The sequence below is a fragment of the Mustelus asterias genome, chromosome 24, assembly GCF_964213995.1.
Source record: "Mustelus asterias chromosome 24, sMusAst1.hap1.1, whole genome shotgun sequence".
Classification (NCBI taxonomy): domain Eukaryota; kingdom Metazoa; phylum Chordata; class Chondrichthyes; order Carcharhiniformes; family Triakidae; genus Mustelus; species Mustelus asterias.
In genome coordinates, this window is record NC_135824.1 from 15,725,491 (window position 1) to 15,747,235 (window position 21,745).

Here is a 21,745-nt window from a genome sequence, read left to right on the forward strand (position 1 = left end):
CCATCCCTTGATATCAATGAACACTTCCTTCAACCGTCCTCCCCCCTCCCCCATCATCTTCTTTAAATAACTTGACACCGGGACATTTTAGTAATCCATTGAAAAATCAACACATTGTATGTTGGCGAAACAGGGTGTTGATCAAAGCCAATCTCTGGTTGACCTTGGAGGACAGCACTTAGCTCAATGATCCATGTTAAGCAAAAGGTCTCCATAGATTGACGATGTGATAGAATGTGCTGCATTAGCGATCATCTGGCTATCTTCTCTTTGTGATAATGAAATAACGCTGTGTGCACCAACTGCAGACCTTTGGGGAACTGGTCCTCCAAAATCAATTTACGCTTCCATTTAAAATAAATAAAAACACTGGAGGTAATTTCAACCCAACATACCCAGTGGGAATGAGTTGGGCTCAAGTCGGACGTACGTTTTACACACTGCTCTGTTTTAAATGGAGTGTATATTTGTGTGGGGTGTAAGACAGGGGTCTACCCAATCCTTCCTCATTTCCTCTGGGTGCACCAGGTTAAAATTGCTCCCACTATATTCATCCGTTTTGTTTTTGCAGTTGGTATTATACAGCACCTAAAAACCGTGGGTTTCCTGCAGATGTTCCGGTTTCCTCCCGCAGTCCAAAGATATGCAGGTTAGGTGGATTGGCCATGCTAAATTGTCCCTTAGTGTCCAAAGATGTGTAGGTTAGGTAGATTGGCCATGTTAAATTGCCTTTTAGTGTCCCAAGATGGGTAGGTAAGGTTTATTAGCCATGGTAAATGTGTAGGGTTACGGAGATAAAGGGGGGGGGGGAGCGGGTGGGGAGAAGGTTCAGTGTCTTGATAAGATGCTCTTTTGGAGAGTCAGTGCAGACTCAATGGGCTGAATGGCATCCATCTGCACTGTAGGGATTCTATGGAAAACAGTCAAATCATGGGGTGGACAGGAGTACAGTTGCTGTTCCTTCATGACCAGAAGCAACAAAGGGAATTTGATGTGCCAATAGAAGAGATCGGGAGAATGAGCATCGAGGTTTCCATTGTATAAAAAGCATGCGTTGGGCGAACATGTGTTTAGACCCAATAAAGACCCGTTTTAATAAAGAACTTTTGTAACAGTGTTATCCACATGGTTATCTTAAATCTACATCCGACCTAACATTGTGTAGACATTTGTGATTTTTAAAAAATTATAATATATTACTAATAAATCTAAATCTAAAGTATGCTCAAAATCCCCAGCAAACGTGTTTATAATACTGAAAATAGGACATCACATTGGCAGAAATAAACTGTGCATTTCTCAAAAGAATCTTCAAACATTTCAGTTATCAGAATTCACACACAATCATCATTGCGGCTGTAACAGACAGTAATTAGCGTGTAAAAAAATATCATAAACTATTATAAAAAAATTCATCCCTTTACAGTGAATATGTACCTGATACAACTTGGTGAGTAGCCAGTTTCTGCCTGATCTATGGGCTTTTGCCATTGGATGTTATTGGGCAAACTTTCAATGCATTTGGATGTCTGTTGAGTCTGCTATTTCTACAGAAAGTTATCCCCTTTCAAACAACAGAAACAATCATTTCTCGGTGATAAAAGCAAATTACTGCGGCTGCTGGAATCTGAAACCAAAAGAGAAAATGCTGGAAAATCTCAGCAGGTCTGGCAGCATCTGTAAGGAGAGAAAAGAGCTGATGTTTCGAGTCCAGATGACCCTTTGTCCAAAGGATCCAAGGGTCATCTGGACTCGAAACATCAGCTCTTTTCTCTCCTTACAGATGCTGCCAGACCTGCTGAGATTTTCCAGCATTTTCTCTTTTGGTTTCATTTCTAGGTGATGCTGAGGACCTGGTCTGCTCCAGGTGTAATTTAGTGATCAGCTCATCCCTGCCTTTAGCTGGAAGGAGTCAAGGTCGAGTGCTCTGAATAAAAAGTCTCTTACTAAACATTCCATTTTATCTTCATACATTATATTGTGTAGCAAAATATTCTTCCAAGTTAACGTAGATGTGTGAACTCTCGGACACCCAAGAGTTTCCATCGCTATCTTAAAAACATTTATTTCTTAGTTACATGCTCTCAATTACAATTTCAGTCCCTTAAACATCCTGGAGTGTACTGGTGAAGAGTGTAGGCTCACTACTGACCACGCGCGATGGGCTTATCCAATGTTTCTCCAACAACTAGAAAATAAAACAGGGAGAGAGGTGCTAATAAATACTCAAAATCTAACAGTCCGAAAATACCCTGTCGTCACAGAAGTACTCTGCGTTCAGCTACAAAAGAAACATGGCGATGTGTCCCTGAGATAGCCATCACCCCCTGGCGCATTTTCAAGTAGTGTGAATATAATCGAAGACTACCCACACGCGGGAAACTAGAGTGTGTCACATCGAGAGCGAGCGCTCGAACGCAGCGCGCTCGTGTGTGCAACAAGTTCAGAATGCACAACGCACCTTACCTTCCCCACTATGAACTTGGCACATCCCCATGTTGAGGTTTGAATGGTGTTCCTGTTTTAAATGTGCCCCTGTACGTTGCTACATTTTCTTGGTTGAAATTGCGGCAGTGCTAAGTACCTCCCCACCCCCCCCCCCCCCCCCCCCCGGCCAGCGGCGTGGTCCTCTGTCGGGCTGATTTTTGCCAACACTTTGCTCCTCTGGTAAATGTTTTTGAAAAACAGGCCCTTGGTGTACACCTTCTGAGTATTACCTGAATGCAAGAAGAAAGCAACTTTCTTAAAGGGATAGTCCACAATTTCCAATCACGTTCATTTCCTCCTTCCTCGTGCTCCGATTCCAAACCTCTGTCAATCCCGGCTTTCGAGCCACACAAAGATTGTGCGCTCGCACTGCTTAGAAACCTCCTCAGAGATCAGGAAATACATGTGGGACGAACCTCCATTACGTTTTCATAGCATTGAATGTGGGACTTCCCTGAACATCTCTCCAAGATGAAAGGATTAAAAGGATTTTAATATTTAATGCAATACTCAAAGGGCCAGCTATAAAACTCTGAACATTCAATACTTAACAACTTCATTCTGTTTATACTGAAGGGTTTAAGTTGGGGGTTCCCCCCCCCCCTCCCCCCCCCCCCCACAAAATCTCACATTTAGTGGCTTCGAATAGTTTTACAAGAGGTAAATGTGCTAACGAGTGCAGAACGGAATGATGCCGAAAATTATATCCTAACACTGGTTTGTGTTGGGGCAATGTGGGAGGAGGCCAAGGGCAAGCTCACCGGAAAGATCAGGTGGTTAATACTGAGGTAGATAAGTGGCTGCCCACCATCTAATAAAACTGCATGAATAGGGCTTCACAGAAACTAACCATTTTCACTTCTAACTAGCAGTTGTACTGAAACAGGGGCGTCACGGCGACCCCAATAACGTACAGAAACACAGCCATTGCAAAACATCCACGTAGGCCGTGACACTCACAGTTACCTTGACAGAGCACAGATCATGGGCATCAAAACATGAGGAACAATAAGACTGCAAATTTACAAACTATCAAAAAAGATGAAGAAATACTAAATTACTGCTGAACTTTAGACGTGTCTGCATGGAGGTTGACCAGTCTGTACCAGTGCTTGTTTTCATGGAGGGGTTCTCAACGTAGTTTCTTGACTTCACATCTGCGATTTGTCCTCCTCTTTTTCTCTGCACTCTTTGGAAGAACATTCCAGATGTAGTTCCTCTGAACGTGGTCGTCCTTTTGTGAGGCTCCGCTTCCCCGTGCCAAAGCGGGCAAGAGAGGTGGGCTGTTCGGAGTCCCGTCCACACGAACAAAACAATCGAGTCAGGGGCCGAGGTCAGTTGTGAACTTTCCTTCCCGGGGCTGCAGATGTTACTGAAATCCTGGGAGGTCCGGCAGGGAGCCAAGGACTGGGAATGTTTGAGTCAACACTGGTTACATTGTTGTCCTTCCGTCTGGAATGTGCTCTGGCCTAACTGAGGCGTGCGAGCGTTGCGGCAAGGGTCTGCAGAGTTAGGCGCTGAACGGGAACCCAGAGCCTCGTTCAATTCTCTTCAAAAGCATGTCTTTGGTGACGTTCTTGAGTAAGGAACGATGATAAAAAATATCTCTCTGATAAACATTACAGACAAATCGACGAGAATAAACACTTTTGCAATGTAAAAAATAACGCAAACACGCAAGACGTGGCTATATACAGTGTAACATACGAAAAAGTAATGACCAGAAATTCCGTGCCTCAACCTACAGCAGGCAGGAAATTTGGTTAAATCAGCATGTACATCAATGGAGGGAAAACTGTCCCACAACACAGAATGGAGTTCTATAAAATTTGAGGTAGAATGTTTCTCTTATATTTGGAAGTGCTTTTTTCCTCTGCTTCAAGGAAAATGGTAAATGAGTGAGGCCTTGAGGTAGTACTGCATCTGTACTGACCAAATGCTATTCCACTTGCAAGAAGGAAGATACCAATTTAAACAGTTTCCTTAAAAGACATTCAATGCGGCTGAGGTAGTTTTCAATCATCAATTTTTTTTTTTTCTTTGAGTTGTTTTTCCAAGTCTTATTAGCAGCCCCCGTGTAGGCCTCACCAGTCACTTTGTTTGCAAAGAATCCACCGCTGAAATTATTGAACCTGTAACCTGAGATTGATACACTGTGAAATCTATCGAATCCCTGCATGGAGACCTGTGATGTATGGCCTGACTACAGTGATGTTGATAGTTGTCCTACAATCAAAGCAATTGCTACACGGCGAGACCAGCCAACAGCAGGCCAACAGACTGACGTCTGCGCTTGCAGATGGTTGAAAATCTGACGTGTGTAGGCCTGAAATGCATCCTCAGAAAGGTAGGTGTCACCGATTAAACTGCGCCAGTACCTTCATCACAACATGCCTGAGTGTTTTTGAGGATACAAAGAATCCACAGAAGAATGTGAGCTGACCTGAGACCGATAGTCCTTACTGTAGATGTCATCAGACAGGAAAACGATAAATGTCAGCAAGTGAGTTCCAGTAATAAGCCTACAGGTAGGCAACGAGACTTGGCTTCTCAACGTTTCACTCGGTAGCGACTGAACTACTGTCTTTCGCTGCAGTGTAGCTACGCTGGTTAACATTTAAGTCAGGGTGGTCTAAAGAACACTGAACAACGGTTTCGAAGGTAGTGTGCTGTTCCTGAGTCACAACAAACTCATCCAGTGGGAACACAGAGTTCTGGCAGATCAAACTGGGCTGTTCTTCAGAGATGGGGGTGATATTATTAGCCTGTGGGGAATAGGAAGTGGGAGTGGGTGGGGGGAAAAAAAACATAGCATTACTCCAAGATATAAATAGCTGCAAATTGAAAATTACTCTGACATTAGAATATAAATCAAAAGAGAAAATCCCAACAGGTCTGGCAGCATCTGTAAGGAGAGAAAAGAGCTGTTGTTTCGAGTCGAGATGAATCAAAGCTTTGACAAAGGATCATCTGGACTCGAAACGTCAGTTCTTTTCTCTCCTTACAGGTGTTGCCAGACCCGCTGAGATTTTCCAGCAATTTCTCTTTTGGTTTCAGATTCCAGCATCCGCAGTAGTTTGCTTTTATCCAGTAATTACTATGTAGAACGGTGGCACAGTGGTTAGCACTGCTGCCTCATAGCGCCGGGGACCTGGGTTCAATTCCCGGCTTTGGGTCACTGTCTGTGTAGAGTTTGCACGTTCTCCCCGTGTCTGTGTGGGGTTTCCTCCGGGTGCTCCGGTTTCCTCCCACAGTCTGAAAGACGTGCTGGTTTAGGTGCATTGACCCGAACAGGCGCCGGAGTGTGGCGACTTGGGGAATTTCACAGTAACTTCATTGCAGTGTTAATGTGAGCCTTACTTGTGACTAATAAACTTTTAAATGCTTCATGTACCAAATTCCTTTCTCCATTGAATGAACATGAGCATTAACTTATGTAAATAGGTTAACACCGCTACTTAAGTAACAGAGAAAGAAAATATATATAAGTACCTTAAGCATTTGGTTTCCATCCTTCAAGTACATAAAATAACTTTCTAACGTGGTTCTGTAAAGCTGACAAATTTGCTAACAACCACTTACAGCATACCTTCAAGAAAAGCTCTACCAAGCCATTCACCAGTGATTTTCTTTCCCCCTGCTCAGTAAGAGGGGAATCTACAGTTCATACTGTGAACCCTTTGGCTAAGATCAAGTGTCAGATCAAGCCCAAGATGGGGTGCAGTGCCTTATCTTGGCAGCTTGGACCCTGTCTGTCTCCGTTGTGGGGACTGTGAATTGGGTTCAATTGGAATTTTGAATTTGGTGTTTGGAGCAAGCAAGGAATGGATTGGGGTTGGCCCGGTGCCACTCTGAGCATTGGCTTTGTAACTTTAAGAATCAAGTAAAATTTTTTATTGAAAAGTTTATAATGTGAGCCATACCTTGCTGCAAGGACACAGGAATACAGTTTCTTCCATGTACTTCATACTATTGTGTACTTTCATAGCCTTTCATTTATCATAAAATCTGTATGATTTTTGCGCACCTAATTTACAGGAAGCCAAACTCATTCTGCGGTGAGACTCTGCAGCCAGATTATTGCTTAAGTATACATTACACAGTAGAACATGGAAAAATTAAGGTGCAGAAAGAGGCCATTCAGCCCATCATATCTGCGCTGGCCAAAAAAGAGAAAAAAAGAAATTAATTTCTCATTTTAGTCCCAATTTCCAGCACCTAATCCGTAGCCTTTCAAGTTCCAGCATCTCAGATGAAAATGAGGTCTGAGAATTCTGGGCAATGGCTGAAATTTTCCAGCCATTTCTGCCAGTGGGATCTTCCAGTCCCGCCAACGGTGCCCCCCAGCAATGAGTTCCCTGGCGGTGAAGGATGCAATCAATGGGAAAACCCATTGACAGCGGGGGACGAGGGTTTTCCAGCTGTCGGCCAACGGCGGCCATGGACGGAGGGCAGAAAATTCCACCAAACGTTTCTGAGTCTTGTCCAAATTTCCAAACCATTTGACATCAGGTGGGGACCTCCCAGTGGCAGGGAAACTCAGGATCTGGATCCCTTCAACTTTTCTCAGGAATACTGATTGCCTCGGAGTTGATTCTCGCCAGCAGATCTTACCGTAATTCCCTTGTGTTGGTGATCATTGGGAATTGGTGCGGGAAACAGTCTTTCCAGTTCATTCATGTCAGCCATCTTCCTATTGGCTGTGAACTCTTCTCGACCTCGCCGTGGCCCACCATTCAGGACCAGTCCTTGTGAATTTCTCTGGACCCTGGATGGAGTCTGAGGGGCAGCCAGACGGTCCTCAACATTTTTGCACATTAGCAACCTAGAAACACAAGTTCCAAGGTTCAGCATTAGTTCATAATTCATGAAAGTATTACTTGATGTAAGAAGCAATTCACTTGCATCTATTACTGCATGGATTCATAGAATTATAGAATCCCTGCAGTGCAGAAGGAGGCCATTCGGCCCATTGAGTCTGCACCGAAAACAATCCCACCTAGGCCCTATCCCCGTAACTCCACATATTTACCCTGCTAATCCCCCGAAACTAGGGGGAAATTTAGCATGGCCAATCAACCTAACCCGCATATCTTTGGACTGTGGGAGGAAACTGGTGCACCCGGAGGAAACCCACGCAGACATGGGGAGAACGTGCAAACTCCACACAGTCACACGAGGCTGGAATTGAATCCGGGTCCCTGGCGTTGGGTGGCAGCAGTGCTAACCACTGTGCCAAAGCGCTGTGTTTATATCTCAACTCCTGTTTGTGTGTGGTACCTACACAATAAAAAGATAATGCTGCATGTACATCTGTAAAGACTCCATGTATGTCCACTTGTGTCAAGGATCATGACATGGCCATGCACACAAGCACATATATGTGCACTTGCACACACGTACAAAACAATAGCGTCTTGATGCATAACAGAGTATATTTTGTTTCTGTGCTTTAACATTTACACTTCAATGTTGCTGTGATACAGGAGATCTGTGAAGCATATACCTTCCTCGATACCCGAACACCAGGAATAGGACACAGAAGATAATGCAGGTGACTCCAATGTGAGTTCCAATAATGATGCCAGTTGTCGATGTTTTGCTAGTGTGCTCCTCCTTCAGACAGTCACACGGAGTGTTCAGAACTGTAACACAGAATGCCTTTTATTAATGATATCAGGAGCACCCCTGTCCCATATGACATTACTCAGCTCTCTTGCTCTCTGAGACAGGATACAAAAAAAGCCTTGTTATCTGACCAGATAATTCCACTTTTATCTGTAGCTTCCAATCCTTCATCCTATTGCAATCGTTATCAATATTGTTATTATTGTTATTCTTCTGGGTTCGGTTGATTGGCAATGCTAAATTGCCCCTCAGTGCCAGGGGTCTAGTAGGGTAAATACATAGGTTTAGGGGAATGGGGCCTGGGTGGGATTGTTGTCGGTGCAGGCTTGATGGGCCAAATGGCCTCCTTCTGCACTGTAGGGGTTCTATGATTCTGAACCTCCTTCTATTGTTAATCCTAAATGCCAATGCCACACTCTTCTTTCTTGCTACATTTTAACCCTGTTAACATCAAGATTCAACCTTGGACTATTTTCGGAATCTCTTCATCTCTCTCAATCTTCCAGGTGGCAAGAGAAAGTGGGTATAGTGGGATTGGCAAGTGGACTTCTGTCCTGAGGACAGAAAGGATCATAGAATCACAGAATCCCTACAGTGCAGAAGGAGACCATTCGGCACATCTATCTGCACTGACCACAATCCCACCAGGCCCTATCTCCATAACCCTACTTATTTACCCTACTAAACCCCTGACACTAAGGAGCAATTTAGCCTGGCCAATCAACCTAACCTGCACATCTTTGGACTGTAGGAGGAAACCGGATCACCCGGAGGAAACCCACGCAGACACAGGGAGAATGTGCAAACTCCACACAGACAGTGACCCAAGCCGGGAATCGAACCTGGGGTCCCTGGCGCTGTGAGGCAGTGGTGCTAACCACTGTGCTACCGGTTTGAGAAGCATTGAGCCAAAGAACTTCCGAATGTTTTTTGACTAGATTAAGCAATATGGAAATGGAATTATTATTAATCGTCATGGCGTGAGATTTTTCCCGCCACGCTCACCCCTAAGACTGGAAATTCCCACCTGAAATCAATGGACCTTTGCATAGTCCATTGAATTTTCTGTCCTGCCCGCTAGGATTCCCGTGGCGAGCGGGACTGGAAAATTCTGCCCATTGTGTTGAATGCTGTGTTGATGGGCCCATACCAACCAATAGAATCCAGCGTATATTAACTTGAGAAGAGAAAGTAACCCATTGGGATTGGTTGGAAGACGAGGGCAATCACATTTTAAGTGACACCAAGCTCGGGACATGAGTCTACCTCCCGATCCCAACCTACCCACTTTTACAGGCCACCAGAAAAATACTCCTCAGGGTTAATGAAAAGAATGGTGCTGCTTTTGATGGGACTCGAATGAGGCGATGTCTGGCTCCAAGCTGGACAGCGTCAGTCTCAATGTCGGGTTGCATCTTCAGCCACCTCCTCCTCTTTGTTTTCAGCCCCAAGTATCAAAAATCCGATCTCATGGCTGTATGTCGTAACAGCAATGTAAATCCTGCTGATAAAACTGTTCCTTGTAGTTTTGACACAGGAGCCGGTATATTTGTGTGACGCCAGGCGAGTGGTCGGGGTGAGGGTTCCGGCCCTTGCTGCTGTGTATCAGTGCCTTACGTTTTAGACCAGACTACAGACCACCCAGGAGACCCTTCGTGGATCACTCATGGTCTGCAAACAACCAGGAGTTACTTTAACTCAACGGACCTCATGTGAAATGGGGTGAGTTTTTCTACACTGCCAAACACAGGAGCCATTTCGTGCCATAGACCAAAATACGGCGCAAGTCATTTTTTGCTGGCGTTAGTTGAGTGTGAACCAGATGTTGGTCAGGTTATTGGTTGCGTTCTCCTTCAGATAAGGTCATCAGCTCTATAACATTCACTTGGGCCACCAAAACTGGCAGATGTGACTTCAACAGCTGGCATGGACCAACTGAGCCTACCAATCAGATGCTTCAATAAACTTCTCTCTGAAAGTCTTGGCCGACTGCCCAGGCTGGAGTCTGCGGAGGTTTTGCACCGACACACTGCTTTCAAACTCTTATCACAGTAATTGATAAGAACATAGGAGTTAGGAGAAGGCCATTCGGCCCCTCGGCACTGCTGCACCAATCAATACAAAAACATGGCTGATCTGGTTGTGATCACAAGTCTACTTTCCTCCCCCCCCCCCCCAAAAAAACTCCTGACCACCCCCCCCCCCCCCCCTTTGTCTATCAAAAATCATGATGTGGAAATGCCGGCGTCGGACTGGGGTGGGCAAAGTAAGGTTGGTTTCACAACACCAGGTTAAAGTCCAACAGGTTCATTTGGTAGCACGAGCTTTCGGAGCGGTGCTCCTTCATCAGGTGAGTCCCTCGTGATAGCTTGTGATTCCAAATAATCCTGTTGGACTTTAACCTGGTGTTGTGAGGCTTGTTACTGTATCGAAAATCAAACCCAACTTTGAATAAATTCAGTCACCTAGCCCCCACTGGTCGAATCTGAGGAATAACCAGACAGTCCTCAACATTTTTACACATCAGCAACCTATCTGGTACTGTATGGATTGTCTACATCTTAACTCCTGTATGTGTGTAGTACTTACACAGTAAAACAAATGCTGCATGTATGTCTTGTTACTGTTAAGACCACCATGCACATCCACCTTTGTCATGGATCATGACATGGACATGCACACAAACACATACATATGCACTTGCACTTGCAGACATACAGTAGCTTCTTGATGCATAACAGAATCTACTTGGTTTCTGTGCTTCAATGTTTACCCGATACAGGAGGGTAAATATTTTGTGAAACATATACTTTTCACGATATCCAAAAATCAGGAATGAACCCACTGGTTCTCGTCTCCCCCGTAAGGAGTCTAACAACACCAGGTTAAAGTCCAACAGGTTTATTTGGTAGCAAACGCCACTAGCTTTCGGAGCGCTGCTCCTTTCGTCAGATCCACATCATGACTAGTCTCCCCTACCAGAGTAAACATCCCCCTGGCATCTACCCTGTCAAGTCCCCTCATGGCCTTACGTACTTCAATAATATCACCTCTCATTCTTCCAAACTCCAATGGGTATAGGCTTAATCTGTTCAACCTTAGGTTGACCCTTCATCCCAGGAATAAGCCATGTGAACCTTCTCTGATGCACTTCTAATACAATTATATCCTTTTTCAGATAAAGAGGATAAAACTCCAGATGTGGTCTCACCAAGGCCCTGTACAGCTGCACTAAAAATTCCTGACTTTTATACTCCATTCCCTTTGCAATAAACACCAAACATTCCATTTGCCGTCCTAGTCACTGGCCGTACCGGCATACTAACTTATTGTGATTCATGTACCAACATGTACCCAGATCCCTCTGTACCTCCGAGTTCTGCAATTTTTCTCCACTTAAATAGTTTACTGCTTTTCTATTCTCCTTGCCAAAGTGGAGACATTCACATTTTCTCACATTATACTCCCAATGTCAAATTTTTGCCCATTCACTTAACTTTCCCAAATCTCTTTGAAGATACTCTACCTTCTCATGATATCTGACATTCCTACCTATCTTGGTGTTATCAGCAAATCAAATGCAGCCATAGAATCATAGAAATGATACAGAAAGGGGCTATTCAGCCCATCTTGTCCATGCCAACCCAAAGACACCCAGGTGCCCTTTCTAATCCCATCTTCCTGCACCCGGCCCATAGCCCTGTAGCTTACAGCACTTAAGGTGCAGATCCAGATACTTTTTTAACAAGTTTAGGGTCTCTGGCGTGTTTTTGAACTCTCTGCCAAGGGAAACAGGTTCCTCCTCTCTACTCTCTCCCCAACCCCTCACAATTCTTTATACCTGAGTCATGTCACCCCTCAGCCAAGGAAAACTCTTGTTCCAAGCAAATTAACCCCAACCTCTCCAATCTCTGCTCGTAGCTACAATTCTCCAACCCTGGCAACATTCCAATAAATCCTCTCTGCATTCTCTCCAAAGCGATGATGTCCTTCCTGTAATGTGGTGACCAGAATTACACACAATACTCCAGTTGTGGCCTAACCATACACCCAGTCCCTACATCCTGATCATTGCTGTAGGTTGCAAGTAGTTGAGGTCCCTGTGACACTGATCCCTGTGGAACTCCACAGCTTGCCAACGTGAAAACGACTAATTTATCCCTACTCTCTGCCTGTTTTACTCACCGGATCTTTCAGCGGCATCCCGCAGGGCCACAAAGCGCACTGTAGAATTTCCATCTCCATGACGATTGAATGCGAGAAGCTTCACTTCATATGCAATCATTGGATCTTAGACAAAAGACAAATCAGTTTTATAATTATACATTCAGAAGTGACAATTGATCAGAAGATAGTGATGATGCATGTTTGTGACACTTGCTCATTTATATTTATGGAAAATAATACAAATAGACTAACAGTTACCACTAAGATCAACTCACAGGGTGGAAATCCCCAGCCAAATCCACCATGGAGACTGTTCACCATCAGGGATAAAGTAGAAATGGTCGAGAGCTTCAAGTTTTTAGGTGTCCAGATCACCAACAACCTGTCCTGGTCCCCCCCATGCCAACACTATAGTTAAGAAAGCCCACCAACGCCTCTACTTTCTCAGAAGACTAAGGAAATTTGGCATGTCAGCTACGACTCTGACCAACTTTTACAGATGCACCATAGAAAGCATTCTTTCTGGTTGTATCATAGCTTGGTATGGCTCCTGCTCTGCCCAAGACTGCAAGAAAATACAAAAGGTCGCGAATGTAGCCCAATCCATCACGCAAACCAGCTTCCCATCCATTGATTCTGTCTACACTTCCCGCTGCCTCGGCAAAGCAGCCAGCATAATTAAGGACCCCATGTACCCTGGAGATTCTCTCTGTCCTGATTCAGTCTAATAGACACATTTAATGAACCCATATTCCAAGCAGAGGAAGCCGCATTCAAAAGAGATTGTGGATTGGGTGTATGTTGATAACACTGAATTGCCAATCCTCCAATCTGTGCTTCCTTTGAGCTTGCCTTCACATTAGGAGCATGGAATCCATCAAATCTTTCTTATGGGTTCAGTTGGAAACATCCCCAGAATCAATCTTAATTCCGCTCCTACAACAACAGAGTCAGCAAAATCCCCAAGGTAAGTCTTGGTTCTGCTGATCTTTGACCAAGGTTACGGGAGATCCAGAGAACCTGCCCCTTTTGCATGTTTCACCGTTTGTGATCATTCAGACCATCCTCTTACCCAGCTGCGTTATGTTGTATGATGTGACGTTGCTTGGAAGTAGAACAGGTCCGGTGAAGTGCGCCCCATGAATCCTCCGATAATACAACTTGAACCCTTCATGCTGCCCGAGCTTAATGGTGGATTCCCACGCCGCCTGGATTGCCGTGCTGTTCAAGACTTTAATGAAAAGAGCTGGTACAGCTGGAACTGAAACACAGAAAAGACAGGATATGATGTCATGAGCACTGACAGGATATGATGTCTTGAGCATTGGGCGGCACGATGGCACAGTGGTTAGCACTGCTGCCTCACAGCGCCAGGGACCCGGACTCGATTCCCGGTTGGGTCACTATCTGCACGTTCTCCCCGTGTCTGCGTGGGTTTCCTCCGGGTGCTCCGGTTTCCTCCCACACTCTGAGAGACGTGCTGGTTAGGTGCATTGGCCATGCTAAATTCTCCCTCAGTGTACCCAAACAGGAGCCGGAGTGTGGTGACTGGGGGATTTCCACAGTAACACTTCAGTGCAGTGTTAATGTGACACTAATAAATAAATTGAATGAATGGGAACAGTAGCTGTTGCCTGTTACCAGACAGTTCATACATCCATTCATGTCAGACCAAGTAGAAATGATGTCACTGATGTCTGCTCATGTACAGCAGTCATGAACATTAGTATCATCTTCTGTATATGTAGAGTATTCCCACAGAACAGTGACAATTGCAGTCCAGTGCCCAAACCCAATGCAACAGTAATTATAGCTAAGATGATGTTGAAACCCCCAAGTGCATAGGTTTTTTTTGTTCAAAAGAATAATACCAGTTTTAGAAGAAAGCAGTGGCCATTAAATATCTACATTGTAGTGGATAGGCTGTTAGTCTGCCCCAATGGTTTGCCTTCCAGCTTGTTCCGAGATACTTCCTAATGTCACATTGACAGTTTATCCCATGTCTCATCCATGCCAAAACCTCTTTTCCATCTCAATAATTTTCCATAAATACCAAGCCTATCCTTGGCTTAAAAACTGCTTCACTTATCACAGGTAATATACCTGGCATGACACTAGATACCTGAAGACAGGGAATATTTTAGTCCCCATCACCTCAATTAATTTTTAAGAAGTGAAAATAATCTCACTCAAGTCCTGTCTTGAACTGCTCCTACAATCTTAAATTGAATTTAACTGGAAAACCATTGTCTTGAGGGAAGGTAATGGCCTAGTGGTATTATCGCTAGACTATTAATCCAGAAACTCCGCTAATGTTCTGGGGATCAGGGTTTGAATCCCGCCACGGCAGATGGTGGAATTTGAATTCAATAAAAAAAATCTACTGATTTAAGAATCTACTTATGACCATGAAACCATTATCGATTGCCGGGAAAATCCATTTGGTTTAATAATGTCCTTTAGGGAAGGAAATCTGCCATCCTTACCCGGTCTGGCCTACATGTGACTCCAGAGGCACAGCTATGCGGTTGACTTTCAACTGCCCTCCAAAGGTAACTAGGGATGGGCAATAAAGGCTGTCATGATGTAGAGATGCCGGTGTTGGACTGGGGTAAACACAGTAAGAGTTTTAACAACACCAGGTTAAAGTCCAACAGGTTTATTTGGTAGCAATGGTATTTGCTACCAAATAAACCTGTTGGACTTTAACCTGGTGTTGTTAAAACTCTTACAATAAAGGCTGGCCAGCCAGCGACGTCCATGTCCCACGAATGAATTTTTTAAAAATGGAAACTAGAAGCAGGAGTAGGCCATTCGGCCCTTCAAGCCTGCGCTGCCATTCACTTTGATCATGGCTGATCATCACATTCAATATCCTGATCCGGTCTCCCCCCCCAATATCCCATGATCCCTTTAGCCCCAAGAGCTATATCTGATTTCTTCTTGAACTCAGACAACGTGCAAACCACCACCGTAATTGAAAATAAAGGCGGGAATTCTCCGACCTTGCCCGCAGCTGCGATTATCCGGTCCCGCTGCTGTGAATGGAAATTTTGCTGAGCGCCAAATTCTCCGTTCTCACTGGCAGCGGGTGCGAGAGGCCAGAGAATTCCAACCAACGTATTTCTTTGTCAAGAAAAAACATTTAATCATCCACAATTTGTGTCTCAAAAACAACCACACTCTCACTCCTTGTGGGGTCCATGCTACTTGCCTTCACCCAGTGTGCTGCTGATAGCTGGCTCAGATGGTTTGCTAGCTCCTCGTGACGTGTAAGCCTTTATATAGAAAGTGTAGCCAGTGGATGGTTGCAGATCAGTCACCACTTGCTGGAGGGTGGTTTTGCTCACAGCTTCCTGGTACTCCATCTCCACCGGATCTACAAAAGTCAACAAAATGGTCAGAAAGCGCCGCCGGGGAAAACTCGTGCCTACCCTATACCAGTAACCAACCAGAGTCACACAACCTGAATGCGGATCTCTTTAACCGAGGTCAGTGACAGTCAGCCGGATTTAGTAGCTGTAACCCATGTCCAAAACACTTGTCCTGGAACAGAGTCCACCTGCCACCTATTCAAGTCTTTCAAATCAGATTCAGACTTAATAGCGGGAATCGTAGTCGGCGGGGGGACGGACCATGCAAAGGTCTGTTGATCCCGGGCAGGATTTTCCAGTTTTGGGGTGAGCACGGCTGGAAAATCCCGCCCAATGTCACAATCACAAAACCGGTAGTCTATTAGTAAGGAAGGTCTGAAGGTTTCACGTAGAATCATAGAATCCCTACAGTACAGAAGTAGATCATTCGGCCCATCGAGTCTGTACCGACCACAATCCCACCCAGGCCCTATTCCCATAGCCCCACGCATTTACCCTGCTAATCCCCCTGACACTAAGGGACAATTTAGCACGGCCAATCAACCTAACCCGCACATCTTTGGACTGTGGGAGGAAACCGGAGCACCCGGAGGAAACCCACACAGACACGGGGAGAACGTGCAAACTCCACACAGGCAGTGACCTGAGGCCGGAATTGAACCAGGGACTCTGGTGCTGTGAGGCAGCAGTGCTAACCACTGTGTCACTGTGCCGTAATAGCACCACACACCTGGAATACTGTGAACAGTTTTGGTCCCCTTTTCTAAGAAAAGATATACTGGCATTGGAGGCAATCCAGAGAGGGTTCACTGGTTGATCCCGGGTATGGAGGGATTTTTTTTTAATGAGGGGCCATTGAGTAGGTTGGGCCTGTACTCATTGGAGTTTAGAAGAATGAGAGTTGACTTTATTGAGACATATAGGGCGGAGTCTTACCAGTGTCAGGCTCCCACTGTAAACTGCTGTGGAGCTCTCCAGCTGCACAGACCAGTTTTCACTCCAGATCTTTAGCCTCTTAGAGTGGCAAAAAGTGGGCGGGGTTTATGCCATCATTCTGGCAGGGCGGGGCCTGATAGAGGCGGCAAAATTGGCCCACAAAGAGTGGGACTCCTGATCAGCGTCTGAAATAAATATCCCACTGCCCTGCTCGGCAGAATCATCAGGGGCTCCCCTCACCTCAGAAATAACGCCAACAATCACCCCTTCACTGCTTGCATCCCCCCATCCTTTGTGCCTGCCTGCAAGTTCCCCTCTCACTGCCCGCTTTCCTCTCCCCCGCCAAACCATTTTTAACTGCAAACACACCCCGCCCGCAGCCCCCACAATGGAGCTCCATCGAAGGCCCACCCAGCCACAGCCCACTGACACTATCTCCTTGCACAGGTTGGCACTGCCAAGGTTGGTATTGTTGGATTGGCACCATATTGGGGAGGGGGTGATGATCGGAGGAAGAGGGAGAGAAGTGCCAACTCTGATCGGGGGTGGGGAGGGGAGTCACTGAGACCTCCATGGTGGGCTATGGGGGGGAGGGGGGGTGGAGGAGGGGGGGAGGGGGGGTGCTGGTGGGGGGTGGGGGGGAGGTTTATTCCTGTTATATCGTGGCGACCTTTAAAGATGGCGCTCCAATCTCAGTGCAGCCAGGTTTTGCCGCTGTGTTGAGGTCCCACACCCCGCATGACAGCGTGAAACACGCCCCCTTGATTTGTTTTTAGGCAGAGTATCGCAAGATCTGGGAAGAAAACCGGCATGTTTGGCTCTTCCCGGAAACAACACTCTGCCACTCTGTCAGCAAGAGAGCTAGGAGTGGGATGAGGAGAAACACTCTTACTCAGAGAGTTGCTGGGATTTGGAATGCGCTGCCTGGGAGAGCGGCGGAAGCGGATTCCATTGGAGATTTCAAAAGAGAGATGGATACATATTGGAAAGTAATAAATTTGGAGGGCTCTGGAGCAAGGGCTGGAGAATGGGACTAGCTGGGTAGCTCTTTTGGGAGCTGATGTAGACATGATGGGCCGAATGGCCTCCTTCTGTGCTGTAAAATTCTCCGATTCTATGATTTTTGTGCTGAGATTCCTCCGGTAAATTTAAATTTTTCCATCTCTCTGGAAAAATTCGCAGATTTAGCTATGAATCTCTTGTGGAACAGTTAACAAATGATCAACTAACTGCCTGACAACCATTGCGTGATGAGGTTTTTTTTGGGAAGTATCTGATCCACACGACGTCAGTTAAGTTTCTCCGTCGCACTGTTCTGTAAACTGAGTGACCAAAAACCAGCTGGTAATGTGAAAGAAGGGATTCATTCGCCCACCTGCAGTTTTCCGGATGTGTAGTACATAACCGATAATGTCTCGTGTATTCTCTGAGGGCTCGCTCCATGACACATGTATGGCCGTCGCAGACAGAGCTGCGGCCTTGACTTCCCGAGGTGGCCCAGGAAGGCCCTCTGCCCACAATACCGTTAACCGCGCACTGGCTTGGGTCGACCCAGCATCATTTTCAGCAATACACTGATAGATTGCTTCATCCTCTGGAGAGATCCCATTTATTGTAAGAGTACTAGGAAAGGAGAGAAAATAAAATACGTCAAATACATCCTGCAAGGCAAAATGTGTGTTGGCAGCACACTTGATATTTTCTCCTTTCTCCCCCCCCCCCCCCCCACTGCTCTCCTTTCTGGATGTATCTCAGCTTGGTATGGCTCCAGCTCTGACCATAGAAACACAGAAACTAGGAGCAGGAGGAGGCCATTCGGCCTTTCAAGCCTGCTCCGCCATTCATCTTGATCATGGCTGACCAAGACCACAAGCAACTACAAAGGGTCATGAACGAAGCCCAGTCCATCACGCAAACCAGCCTCCCATCCATCGACTCAATCTACACTTCCCGCTGCCTCGGAAAAGCAGCCAGCATAATCAAGGACTCAACGCACCCCAGACATTCTCTCTTCCACCTTCTTCCATCGGGAAAAAGATACAAAAGTCTGAGATCACGTTTTTTAACATTTATTTATTAGTCTCACAAGTAGGCACACTGTAATGAAGTTAGAGTGAAAATCCCCTAGTCCACACTCCAGCGCCTGTTCGGTTACACTGAGGGAGGATTTAGCATGACCAATCCATCTAACCAGCTCATCTTTCGGACTGTGAGCGCGCTCAGAAGAAACCCACGCAGACACGGGGAGAACGTGCAGACTACGCACAGACAGTGACCCAAACCGGGAATCGAACCCGGGTCCCTGGCATTGCGAGTCAACAGTGCTAACAACTGTGCCACTGTGCTGCCCAAAACAACTGATGTACCAACCAACTCAAGAACAGCTTCTTCCTTGCTGCCATCAGACTTTGGAATGGACCTACCCTTATATAGTTGACCTTTCTCTCCACCCTAGCGATGACTGTAACACTACATCCTGCACCCTTTCCTTTCCTTCTCCCCTATGTACTCTATGAAAAGTATGTTTTGTCTGTCTAGCACGCAAGAAACAATATTTTTCACTGCATACCAATCCATGTGACAATAATAAATCAAATCAACTCCTTGCGTGCAGTCCCAACCACACCAAGTGGTAATTATTCATGTGTGAGCCTTGAGTGAATGTTAGAGGCTATTCAACCAATGGGAGGGCAATCCAGGTGCACTCAGCATTCACACATGCAAATCTTCCAGAAGGAATATAAAACAGCAATTGGTAGTGGGAATCCTCACCAATTGTCCCTTCCCCCAAGTGTCTAAGCCCATTTGTCAAGCCCCCTACTATCATTCCAACTGAAGTTAGCTGGCACAATACTGACCAGAGAGAGGTATGTCTCATATCATTGGTGTGCATGTCAATGCTGACTCCATGTTTCTGGATTATGTTAATAGAATCACTGAATCCCCACAGTGCAGAAGCAGGTTATTCAGCCAATTGATTTTGTACCGAACACAATCCCACCCAAACCATACCCCTGAAACCACATGTAATTACCCTGCTAATCCCCCTGACAGTAAGGGACAATTTAGCATGGTCAATCAACCTAACCCACACATCTTTGGAGCGTGGGAGGAAACCGGAGCACCCGGAGGAAACCCATGCAGACACGAGGAGAATGTGCAAACTCCACACAGATAGTAACTTGAGGCCAGAATTGAACCCGGGTCCCTGGCGCTGTGAGGCAGCAGTGCTAACCACTGTGCCACCGTGCTGCCCTAAATGTTGTCAAGGGGTTGTGTGTCAATGAGGAGACGGGGATGGATCATTGGATGATGGTGCTGCTGGGAGGATAAACCATTGCTGGCGACGTTTATTGAAAGTAGCATCAAGGAAAGGCAGTCCCACAAAGATGGAGCATTAGGAGAGGATGGAATGGTTAAGCAGCTAAAACAAACTGCAGAGAGGTCGGTGCAGGAGCAAGAGAGGGGTTAGAAGATGGTCACAGAGGCAGTCATTCATGGTTTTGGTTCAGGCTGTATGAGAGACAGGAAACTGGAGGGATTCCAACAGGAAGTTGCTGAAGATTGAATGAATGCTTTCTCCATGGAGACTTTTTCGAATGCTAATCGAGGTAAAACAACACAAATCATTTTTCAGAAGGCACAGCCTGCTCCATGGCCAAGCTGTGATATTTCACAAGTGCTAAAGTGTCCTGAGAATATGCTCAGAATACTTAGTTGCGGAGGTGGAGACTGTCCATTCCAGGAACTCGAGAGATTCCACAACGCTCAGTAAAAGATGAGTGCCATTTCCGTTGTCCGAGAGGAATGACCACCCCACCCCACAAAGGCCACTGCAAGCGTTGATGGAATGGTGAGAGGCCATTTGGCACATCTGTACGCTGGTATAATCCTGGACACTGGTGGGATGGATCAGTCAGGGGTGATTTACAACAAGTTCACTCACATGGCGATGAGTGCAGCATTTTTGGCACAGACCCTAACCTCAGTAAACAAGCAAAAAAAAAATCAAACTGTTTATTCCAAGGCTAACTACTGCCGGTAATTCTAGAGAAATCCAGATTTGCTGTACAGGTGTTATCTGAAAAGGAGACTTGCTTTGTGTTTTCATAGACTCATAAAATCCCTACACTGCAGAATGAGGCCAAAGAAAGTCTCCTTTTCAGATAACACCTGTACAGCAAACCTGGATTTCTCTAGAATTACTGGCAGTAGTTAGCCTTGGAATAAAGAGTTGGATTTTTTTTTTTGCTTGTTTACTGAGGTTAGGGTCTGTGCCAAAAATGCTGCACTCATCGCCATGTGAGTGAACTTGTTGTAAATCACCTGATCCATCCTGCTAGTGTGTCACCCCCCTCCCCCCTTCCCTCCCCCCACTCCCCCAAATCACACGCGGCTGGAGCACCTAAAATACAGCTTAATATGTGAGACCTGCTTGGTATCTCCACCTGTCAGCTCAGGTAAGAGTAGGGACTCAGATCAGGAATTGTAAATGTTGGTCTTGAATTCCACACTCCGTGGTCATGGTAAGACTATTGCACTTCAACACATTCATGCCACGAGTTTCTATTTACAGTGTTTCTCCAGGGATTTGGGTACAGTCACGTCAGTGGAGCAGGAGGTCCCTTGTGGAAATCCCAGGTGTCGGTGTCTTCAGGGACCTTCGAGGTTCTTTTATCTGACACAGAATCATAGAACTTCTACAGTTCAGAGGCCATTCGGCCCATCGGGTTTGCACTGACTCTTACCCAGGCTTACCCTGTAACCCCATGCTTTTACCCCGCTAATCCCCCTAACCTATATATCTTGGGACACTAAGGTTCAATTTAGCATGGCCAATCCACCTAACCTGCACGTCTTTGGACTGATCCACAGTGATTTCATGGAGAGGCAGTGACATAGTGGTATTGTCGCTGGACTAGTGACCCAGAGCAAGATCTGGGAACCCGGGTTCAAATCCCGCTACGGCAGATGGTGAAATTTGAATTCAGTAAAAATCTTGAATTAAAAGACTAATGATAACCATGAAACCATTGTTGATATTTGTAAAAGCCCATCTAGTTCATTAATGTTCTTAGGTGACTGTGTGGAGTTTGCACATTCTCCCCGTGTCTGCGTGGATTTCCTCCAAGTGCTCCAGTTTCCTCCCACAG

General features: G+C 45.8%; 1 protein-coding gene across 1 annotated transcript in view; it reads right to left on the reverse strand.

The window, feature by feature from the left end:
* Nucleotides 1-5,045: 5,045 nt before the first annotated feature.
* Nucleotides 5,046-21,745, reverse strand: part of igdcc3 (immunoglobulin superfamily, DCC subclass, member 3) — a 140,928-nt gene continuing 124,228 nt past the window's right edge. The window contains exons 7-13 of the mRNA XM_078240993.1: nt 17,968-18,215; nt 15,497-15,661; nt 13,355-13,543; nt 12,301-12,405; nt 7,994-8,132; nt 7,102-7,312; nt 5,046-5,252 (exon numbers count right to left, since the gene is read on the reverse strand). Coding sequence (XP_078097119.1) covers nt 5,046-5,252; nt 7,102-7,312; nt 7,994-8,132; nt 12,301-12,405; nt 13,355-13,543; nt 15,497-15,661; nt 17,968-18,215 — 1,264 coding nt within the window. The remainder of the gene's footprint in view (nt 5,253-7,101; nt 7,313-7,993; nt 8,133-12,300; nt 12,406-13,354; nt 13,544-15,496; nt 15,662-17,967; nt 18,216-21,745) is intronic.